This window comes from Drosophila biarmipes, unplaced genomic scaffold (genome assembly GCF_025231255.1).
Source record: "Drosophila biarmipes strain raj3 unplaced genomic scaffold, RU_DBia_V1.1 ptg000007l, whole genome shotgun sequence".
In the NCBI taxonomy this organism is placed as follows: Eukaryota; Metazoa; Arthropoda; class Insecta; order Diptera; family Drosophilidae; genus Drosophila; species Drosophila biarmipes.
In genome coordinates this window covers 2,054,183-2,065,010 of record NW_026114528.1, presented here as the reverse complement: position 1 = coordinate 2,065,010, position 10,828 = coordinate 2,054,183, and the positions used below count along the sequence as shown (strand labels likewise).

At 44.9% G+C, this 10,828-nt stretch overlaps 1 protein-coding gene across 1 annotated transcript; it reads left to right on the top strand.

Annotated features, from left to right (window-relative positions):
* The first annotated feature begins 7,602 nt into the window (after window positions 1-7,602).
* Window positions 7,603-9,869, top strand: LOC127011736 (uncharacterized). Its single transcript, XM_050889807.1, has 6 exons — window positions 7,603-8,076; window positions 8,147-8,290; window positions 8,344-8,529; window positions 8,663-9,090; window positions 9,397-9,593; window positions 9,730-9,869. The coding sequence occupies exons 1-6, from the start codon at window positions 7,603-7,605 to the stop codon at window positions 9,867-9,869; spliced, it is 1,569 nt and encodes a 522-aa protein (XP_050745764.1).
* The last annotated feature ends 959 nt before the right edge of the window (window positions 9,870-10,828 follow it).

The window sequence follows — 10,828 nt, the reverse complement described above, 5'->3', positions numbered from 1 at the left end:
AAAAAATCGGATAGACTTTCGAAATATGTGGTGGCTTGAACAGATTTTAATGTTCTCAACAGTCATTGCTATTCTATGTATCTAAGTCGATGTAAATTTCAGTTTTCAAACGATCCGAAACAGTTTTACAACTTTGTTAATGCCAAGCGTAAGACATCGGCATTGCCTTCATCGGTACATCTAAACTCAATGGAGGATTCGACGGATTCTGAAATTGCTGATTTATTTGCAGAGTTTGACAGCTTGGTCAAAGTCTAACTACCCTAACCCCATAAATAGGGAAAATTGTATTTTTTCTCCAATAATCACCGAAAGCTCTCGCGTAACAGATTTAGCAACAACAACGCCAACTTATTCTCACGGTCCAGATGGACTTCCTGGATGTGTGCTTAAGTTTTATGCGTCACCCATTTGTAAACCGATTCTTAAACTTTTTAATTTGTCATCATTAGTTTTTCCTTCTATTTGGAAGGACTCTTTTTATTATTCCACTCCATTAAAAAGGTGCGAAGGCAGATGCCCAAAATTATAGAGGTATTTCTAAATTGTCGGCAATTCCTAAAGCATTTGAACGTATTATCACTTCTCATTTGAAACACTTATGTTCCTCGCTCATATCACCGTGTCAGCATGGTTTTGTTAAGCAAGGATCGACCACCACCAACCTTCTTGAATTGTCATCTATTGTAATAAATAGGTTTAAGAAAAAAATGCAGACTGACATTGTATATACAGATTTTAGTAAGGCCTTTGACTCCGTTAACCACTCACTTCTTTTATTTAAATTAGATCAGCTTGGGTTTCTTGGTAATATGTTATCTTGGATTTCATGTTACTTGAATGGTAGGACTCAGAGGGTTGTATTTGTTTACTTTGTTTATTAACGATCTTCCCTCAATCATAACACATTCTCGTGTACTAATGTATGCTGATGATGTTAAGCTTTGTTTATCATATAATGATATAGCGTCGGGATTTAACTTAGAGTCGGATATTGATTGTTTTCATGGATGGTGTGAGTACAACCTTTTAAATTTGAACTGCCTAAAATGCAACGTTATGACTTTTTATAGGGGTACTCCTATGTTTATCAGTTACTTTCTCAAAAATACGCCAGTTGACCGTATTTATGCAGTTAACGATTTAGGTGTTCTTCTTGACCCTAAACTCAAATTTGACTGCCACATTATGACCACTGTTAACAAAGCCGTTAGTGTTCTTGGGTTTATAAAGCGTTGGTCAAAAGAATTTGATGACCCTTATACGACCAAATTATTATTACCTCCCTTGTCCGTCCTATTTTGAAATATTGTTCGTCGGTTTGGAGTCCACAATATCAAGTGCACATCGACCGTATTGAGTCGGTACAAAAAAAATTTTTTATTTGCCCTGCGTAGTTTGAACTGGGATCAAAAAGTAAGGCTACCTTCCTACCAGAGTAGATTACAATTGCTTAATATACCTACACTTGTAAATCGTAAAACAATGCTTGGTACTATTTTTAGACAAAATCCTATAAGAGGTGACATTGATTCTGCAGAACTTTTAAATCGCCTAACATTCAACGTGTATATATATGTGTATATTTATGTGTATATCTTCCTCGCGAACTCACATTTTTTGCCCAAATTGATAAAAGGGCCCCGCGCGTAACAAGCACATGCTTGGTGTCGTTGGGCCACTTGTTTGCACTGTTCGAAGTGCATCAATGTTCATATATATAAAACTTTGACTTATTTAACCCAATGGTCAATCCGGCTGATTTCAGACTGTGGGCTACTCGAAGCATGTATTTCAGGTGGGTCTTAAAATCTGGAGCGAGGATTAGCAAGTCGTCCAAATACACGAAGACGTTGGATCTGAGCTCCGTTGGTATCACCCGATCCATAAGCCGCACCAAGCGTTGTGCCGCGTTGCACAGCCCGAATGGTATCATTCGAAACTGGTACAATGGTCTGCCTTGAGCCGTGAATGCAGTGTACTCCTTGCTTCGGTCATCCAGTTCGATCTGCCGAAAAGCAAACTTGAGGTCTACGCTGGAGATATAGTGCGTCTGATCTATTCTGAAGAGGATCCCTTCAATGCTGTGCAGAGGGTATGTATCTTTAACGGTCAGTGGGTTCAACTTTTGGGCATCCAGACAGAACCTGAATTTTCCCGGCTTTGACACCATTGTTGTACGCCTTTGCACATCGCAGGCAGCTCCACGTGTCCGATAATGAGTCGGTCCTCGCCAGAAGCCGTCCGGACTACGGAAAACTACGGTTGGAACATAACGCCCAGCGATTCTACAAGCTCCCGACAACCGTTGCCCAGCACACTTACACTGGCCCCCGTGTCCAACAAGCCCGTGAACTGATTTCCCAAGGCCTTATCGGCATCCACGTAGGCGAAGGGTCTAGGATCGACGGAATCTATACGCTTCACAGCTTCTCCTTATCCTGAAGCGCTCCCTTACTTTCTGTACTCTCCGTGAGACTAGCCGTATGTATATAGCAACGAAGCCTTTTATCATCCGGTAGGTATCTTAGCAAATACTAACATCTATAAGATAATTCTTTTCCCTTTGGACCTTCTTGGCGGGATTCCATTCTAGGCGAGTCCCTCCCGCTTTCGGACTGCCCAGTCGGACCGTTTCCCGCGCAATTGGTACATTTCTGCGTAATTACGCCAAGTCTGCCGCACTGGAAACAAAACTTCCTCGGACCTCGTCCGGAATGAAAGCCTCGCTGACCTGCAACTTGCTCTGCTGCAAGTAAGCATCGCACCCTTGACAACTAAAACTCCTTTCTACTTCGACGTTCTCCTCCCGGAGTCCACAGTGAGTACATCCACTGCGTAAACGTATCTAGCGATGCCGTCCCTCAAGCCCCTCTTGACCACCTTTTCCAACTGTCGCTCTGGCATAGGTTTTTTCAGACGCGAGGCGAGTTGGCTCCTGCGTTGACGTACAACCGCGGCTCATCACTGTCCTTCGGTCATCGATGCGCCGTGCTTGACAGTCACTCCTGCTTGCCGGATGGTACTCCGGTTCCTGGATCGAGACCCGGCGAATCATCCACTGGCGGTCGAGGTCGTTTTCTGGGCGGTAATTTCGGAGGTATTCGACACAATCTCTCCGTCTCCTTCCGCACACGAGTTCCCGCTGGGTCATTTGCACCATCGCTTTGCTACTCGCACCCTCCTGGAGTAGCGGCGGTCTGCTCTCGGCAGGCCTAAGGACGTCGTTGAGAAACTTCATCATGACCATTAAGCCGTTCTTGATCTCATCCTTCAGCGCCTGGCTAGTTCCCAACTCCTGAGAGGCGCGATAAGTTTGGGCCGCTTGTGCCAAAGCTGCATTCATCGCCAACTCCGCCGCTGTATCCCGTTTCAGGTTCATCTTTTGAGAGCTCTCCTGCTCCGGATCCCGAAGTTGCTCTTGCGCCACGGCGATCGTCTTGAAATCAAGGACCCAGGGCGATCGATGGTGAACCAGATCCGCCGGTTGATCCCTAAATCGTTCCACCGCACTACCGCCTACCGGCGATGTGGGTAAAAACCCAGCCAACAATATTCGCCGCAACTCCGCAGCACCCTCTACATCCGCCGACCAGATCTCGTCCTTTTCATCACCAGGAGGACCCAACGACCGTAGCTGATGGCCGTTCCTATCCTTTCCGTCCGTACCCTCGAATTTTCCAATAATTACTTAACTAACTAATAAATAATATAAATACGACGATAAATAAATAAATAATGAAGATACCCAATAAATAAGAAAATAAATAATATAATAAATAACAAAATAAAAAATAAATACGACAATCAATAATAGCAAAAATAAATAACACTGAAAGAAATATTCCTCACTACCAAAATCAAATTCTCTTTTTCACCTTTCATAGCTCTGGACCTGAGGATATGGTACTGACCCTCGCCGGTGGGCTTCCGACCTAACTCGTCCTGTGCATTCACCAAAACCCCCATTCTTTTGTTACCGCCTAACCGTTCGTCAACTGAAAACGATTACGCAATATACTCGTACATTGAATGAGCTTCTTGATAAATTGGAAAATCTTAACAATTTCATAAAACAAAATTTAAAAAAACACGCACCAATCATTCGTCCTGATCAGATACAAATACATGGAACTATACTTCGAAGTAGTCCATTTCGACGTCGTAAAGACGAAGAAGAGGTCTTAACAATCAATGTGGATCATACATAAATATACCTTTCTTTCATTATTTATTTCATAATTAAAATGTCAGTTGATAAGTTTGGTTGTTTTTTAAATGAGAAAGAGTACTCAAGAGATATAACCAAAAAGTGTAGAAAAAGTATACTCAATGATTATGATGGACATTTAAATATTCAGAGGAAACGATTTTAAAATTCCCTTCCCTCCATTCATGAAAATGATATTGCAACAAAATTTTATGTTGATGATGAAATAAGTAAACTAATACAGATACATCTAATGAAATTTCTAAACTATCTTTAGATTAAGACCTGGAATCAATAATATTGGAGGAAAAGTGAGTGAAATTTCTAAAAAATTAGAATTTCTCTTGAAAACTATTAATAACATAGTAGAGTATATAAATGAAATAGAAAGAAACATTTACAATTATTTCATTGCACCGACCGCAGTTTTAAAAAGTGAAACTGAATCTTTAGAGAAGAAACCATTTGTACCAAATAAATAAAGTTATAAGTAAACGAGATATTGTAAATAAGCTACATCGACCATCATTCAACAATTTTTCAAGACGTAGACGTGGACAACGAGAGCCTTTCGCGTTCTGAGTGCGAAAAGTTGTGGGGAAAAAAACCCCCAAAGGCAGTCGAGTGACTGGTGCCAAGTGTCCCAGGAAGGAGTTTACCTAGACGATCTCGAGGAGAGTGTGCCGGCCCAGGACCAGCGGCGGAGCACCCGGACTCACGCGTGTGACCTTACCTAACCCGTTAACCTGCGAGCACTGAGAAAAACATGAACCAAGAAATAAAAATGCTCTAACAAATGTATTTCTCGGCTGATTTTAATACAACTCGTAGGAAAGTAATCCAATCAAGCTGGCCACGCATTAATATACATATTTCAAGACAAATGCCTAGATTTTAGGGCATAAATTCTGCCATAGGAAAAAGTTGTCTCCATAACCGGTCCTCTCTCTCTTGGCCTTCTCGTAGCGAATGCTACGCGCTACCGCTGACCCTTTTCACTCTGCTGCAGATACCGAATAAACTATTTCTCTCACTCCGTATCCCGGTGACTGGCGCTCTACATCTCACGCCAGCCAACCGATTGTCATTCTATACCTTTTTGTCCCATATCTTTATAAATATTTTCGGTAAAGAAAACCTGGCTTCACGGAGTATATCCCAGCCGACGAGACTTATTTACAGAATGGCGCCCTGGGGAGAGTCATAAATCGAGGGACACAAAAAAATTCTAGGGCAGAAAACAGGGAAATATATATATATATATATATATATATATATATATATATATATATATATATATATTTTTTTGTTTTGCAGAAAACAGGGAAATATATATATATATATATATATTTCCCTGTTTTCTGCCCTAGAATTTTTTTGTGTCCCTCGATTTATGACTCTCCCCAGGGCGCCATTCTGTAAATAAGTCTCGTCGGCTGGGATATACTCCGTGAAGCCAGGTTTTCTTTACCGAAAATATTTATATATAATATAAATAAATATTTATATATATATATATATATATATATATATATATATATATATATATATATATATATTTTTTTGTTTTGCAGAAAACAGGGAAATATATATATATATATATATATTTCCCTGTTTTCTGCCCTAGAATTTTTTTGTGTCCCTCGATTTATGACTCTCCCCAGGGCGCCATTCTGTAAATAAGTCTCGTCGTATATATATATATATATATATATATATATATATTTCCCTGTTTTCTATATTTTTTTATATATATATATATATATATTTTTAAAATATACCAGCGCATCGAACCTAACCTCAAATGAAAAACTTAGAAATTTCTAACGCACGCAGACACACATACATTTATTTCTAAGCTAAGCAAAGTACATAACCTCAATTCAGAGATTATTTGTTCCAAGATCACGTGGCCAGCAATTCACTTGAGCAAGAATCACATACAGGCAGATAATCGGAGAAGGAGAGAGACGAGAGCCCTATAGGTTAGCCAACTCAGGTCACGAGAGTTTCGAAAGCACGAGGTAGGGAAAAGCTAACGTATACTGCCATAGTGCCATAGTGCAGCCATTTTGATTTTCGTTTCACTCTCATCGTCGTCTCTCTCACACGAGCAGGAGTCGAGCCAGTACGGGCAACGGGATCACATCGGTTGGGGGGCTTCTAATATAACCGTCGCCGAGTCAACACGTGCATCGGCAGCTCTCTAAAACATCGTCGTGGAAAAAAATTTAAAAACTACCTCGTCGTCAAACAAAATTTAATCACCGTTGAGAAAATTTAGGAATTAAAATCGTCGTTTGATTGTGGTCACCATCGTTGCACGTGGGAATTTAGTAAATTCTTGGTGAGAAATATAACCAAATTTTTCGGTGAAGGTTTTAACCAGTTCGAACCTCGTTTGATCCTCGTTCAACAATTTCTCTCGTCCTATCGAAATTTTTCCTATCGTTTGCCAGTTAACTATTATTTCACAGCAATATGGGAGCGCATTGAATTTCGTATCTCCGGATGTGGGAATTGGAGGCGATTCTGAAAGACCTTTCCCTGGAAGAAACCGGAACAGTTGAGGAAATGAGGAGCCGGCTGGCTGCTTTTAATAATCGGGACGACCACGTGCTGGAGATATCCGAGCGACTACAGGAATGCGAGGCGGAAATTGCAGCCGCACTAACAGATAGGAAACAGCGCTCACCGACTCCGAACCCACACCCACCGGGTCCAACGCAGCTTCAGGCGCAAGCACTGGAAGGCAGGGGTGCAGCCGATGTAGTCGGAGACACGGAGATCCATCCGGTCAAGCGGGATATTTTTCCCAAGAAAGCAGAGATGTCCGCAGCCACGCTAGCGGAGAAGTTGAAGAATTGGGGAATCACTTTTGACGGTACTACGGACCCCATCACCTTCATGCAACACCTCGAGGAACGAGCCACCGCATACGAAGTTGACGTGGAGAAGATGCCGCAGACCATCCCTGGTCTTCTGAAGGATACAGCTGAGCACTGGACGTGCTATTGGGCAAGACCTTCTTCTGTGGCTTGTCTGTCACTCTCCAATGCGGCCGTGCTTTGCTACAGCTGAACAATTTTCTAATAAGCAGCCCCACAAACGACTTAGCTATGCCTTCTCTCTTGACGAACGCGTTCACTCCAGCAAGCAACGATCCAGAAAACGAGATGCAAGCCACCCCGACCAGCAGTATTTTAGGGCCTCGAGACGACAACGCCATGCGAAATAATCCGTTTCGACGGAATCATGGTACAGTTTCAGTGGAACCAGTTTGAGCACCTTCCCCAGCCAGACCAGGGTACACACTTGACGCTGGAGGAGCACTAGCCGTAATCACAGCAAACGATCACGATGCGGGATGATAAGCCCATAAAACAACAGCGATGCAGAGGATTATTGATGAGCAGATCGACAAACTGCTACACAACGAATGTATAGAGCCTTCAAGGAGCCCCCACAGCGCCCCTATTGTACTCGTGGGCAAGAAATCTGGAGAGATGCGGCTATGTGTAGATTTTCGACAACTAAATGCCCATTCTATTCCAGATGCATACCCGCTGCCAAGGATAACGCACATCTTGGAGCGTCTACGCCATGCCAAGTACATATCGACGCTCGATTTGAAGAGCGGATATTGGCAAATTCCTGTAGCCGAGTCCAGCCGCGAGTGCACAGCATTTACAGTCCCCGGGAGGGGCTTGTACCACTGGAAAGTGATGCCGTTTGGCCTCCACTCAGCACCAGCCACATTCCAGCGGGCGCTCGACAGCGTCATAGGACCGGACGCGTTTGCGTATTTGGATGATATCATCATCATCGGCCGCACTCTGGAGGAGCATCTGCAGCATCTACAAGAAGTATTCCGACGGCTACGAAAGGCGAACTTTCGTCTCAACGCGAAGAAATAATCGCAGCCTGGTGTACTAGGGACACGTCATCAGTGAGAAGGGAATTCACACGGATACGGACAAGATTTTAACAGCACGGCAACTGGCGCCGGTTCTCGCCTGCCCCGACTTCAACGAGAAGTTCGTGTTGCAAACAGACGCCAGCGACATCGGCCTAGGAGCAGTTTTAACGCAGAAAATACAGGGAGAAGAACGAGTCATCGCATTCGCCAGCAGACGCCTCACTACTCCACCACAGAAAAGGCTATCATATGGGCCATCAGGAAACTCAGATGCTACTTGGACGGTTATCGATTCGAGGTGATAACGGACCACCTCGCCTTGAAGTGGCTCAACTCGATTGATAATCCCACCGGCCGTATAGCGCGCTGGGCGTTGGAACTGCAGCAGTACCAGTTTGACGTCACCTATCGACGCGGGAGCCAGAACATTGTTGCAGATGCACTTTCTGGACAGCCTTTGGAAGTACTTCATCTTATCCAGGAGGATAAGTCGGGACATAGTACCAACGGATGCTGAGACTTGTTGAGGACAGGACTTAAGATTACCCGGACTACGCGAACGAGAACAACAGCTATATCGGCATATCGGATCCCGACCCGACAACGAAGACTCCGTGCCCTGGAAACTGTGCGAGGCCAAAGAACACCGACAGCGAATACTGTCGGAATGCCATGACCAGCCCACGGCAGGACATCTCGGAATCAGGAAGACCACCACCCGGATCGCCCAGAGATATTACTGGAAGGGTCTTTTCCACGATATTGCCAGGAATGTCCGCATGTGTGACACTTGTCAACGGTTCAAAGTCAGCCAAACCAAACCGGCGGGTAAAATGTTCACCAGACAGATTAACGAGCCGTTCGATACTGTCTGCGTCTATTTTATTGGGCCCTTTCCGCGATCCAAGAGTGGGAATACGATGCTGCACGTATTCTTCGACGCCTTTTCGAAATGGGTTGAGTTGGTCATCTTGAGAAAAGCTACTTCGGCGCATCTCGAAAAATACTTTCTGGAGAGGATTTTGAATCACATTGGTATTCCCCGAACATTTGTCTGCGATAATGGGACACAATTTACGAGTCGTTCATTCAAAGCTTTATTCAAGCAGGCGGGAATGGAGTTCCAACATAGAGCACCTTATATTCCGCAGCAGAACCCGACAGAAAGGGCCAATCGCACCATTAAAACAATGGTCGCCCAGTATATCGAGCACAAGCAGACGACGTGGGACGAACTTCTGCCCGAACTGAATCTGGCAATTAATAGCAGCATCTCAGACTCAACCGGATTCAGTGCAGCGTTCATCGTCCAAGGCGGAGAACCACGACTCCCAGGGGCCTTGTATGATGAAGTGACTCCAGGACCAAGCCAAGAGGTATTGCTACGGGACATTTTCAAGGTAGTACAGGAGAACACTCAGAGAGCTTCGTTAGAGCAGCGGAAACATTACGATCTCAGGCGACGTGCGTGCAGACCGACCATGGGATCACTTGTCTTCGTAAAGCAGCATTATTTGTCCAGGGCGGCGGAAAACCGATAAGCTAGCACCCAAGTACGAAGGCTCGTATAAAGTAATTAAGTTATTTTCTCCCACCATAGTGCGCTTGCAACGTACCCAGAGCAGGCAACGCAGAACGGCATCCCTTAGAGATTTTAAGGAAGCAGGCAACGAGCCAGAAACCCAGAATTTGGTACCCAGTCGACTGGACGACAACGAAGACATTCAGATGGCGGAGTAAGTTTAGCGATCAGCAGAAATACAGAAATCAAAGATTACCCGCATCAAGGCGGAAGGAACGGAGAAGCATACACGAAGAAAAGTACACATCAAGTCGAGAACAGCAGAGATACAGAAACCAAGGACACCCGCAGACGGCGGGAGCATACACGAAGATAGTAGCGCAGCAGCAGCTCCAGAAGTCCGTACGAAGACGGCACAATAGCAACGAACTTGCCACAAAAAAAGCCGGCAAGCGACGCCCGATCTGACCGAGGCGAGAGCCAACCAGGAACACTGCGCCAGGAGCCAATGTTTGAGTCAGTGGGGCCACTTGCTGGAAGGTGCGCCTTCCCAACGTTCCACCTCCCTAGTGGGAACTCAACGCTCCCAGTGCCACTGTAGAGAACCTTTTTTCCCCATGATTACTAACTAAATAATTAAAACCCAGTTAGTAATCGTTAAAACAAAGCATTAATACCCTTTCGTTCTCCCCTACAGACATGGCGTCTGACAACCCGTCCCAGCTGTGACGCATGGCGACGCAAGCCACGGCCTCCTTAGAAGACGCGGGCCCGAACGGAGTCGTCAATTACTATCCGGCAGAGAAGGACGACGAACCGGCGGGTAAATCGCAAATGGTCCATGCTGGAGCAGACGAATTCCGGGTACACATCACAAAAACCGACCGGATCACCATTTCTAAACGCCCCCCAAAGTAGGAGGGGGATGTGAGGATGCGATTGACCCCTCACAAATAGCGCCAGCAACAACACCAGCCAGCGCCAACAACAACGGCAACCAGCGCCAGCAACAACACCAGCCAGCGCCAACAACATCGGCAACCAGCGCCAACAACAACGCCAGTTGGCAGGTTAAACATCGCCAGCCGCAACGCCCAAAGGCCTCGCCCACAACAACAGCCGCCAGCGGCAATAGCAACAGCAGCGGCAACAACAACACCAGCTAACAACAAAACCA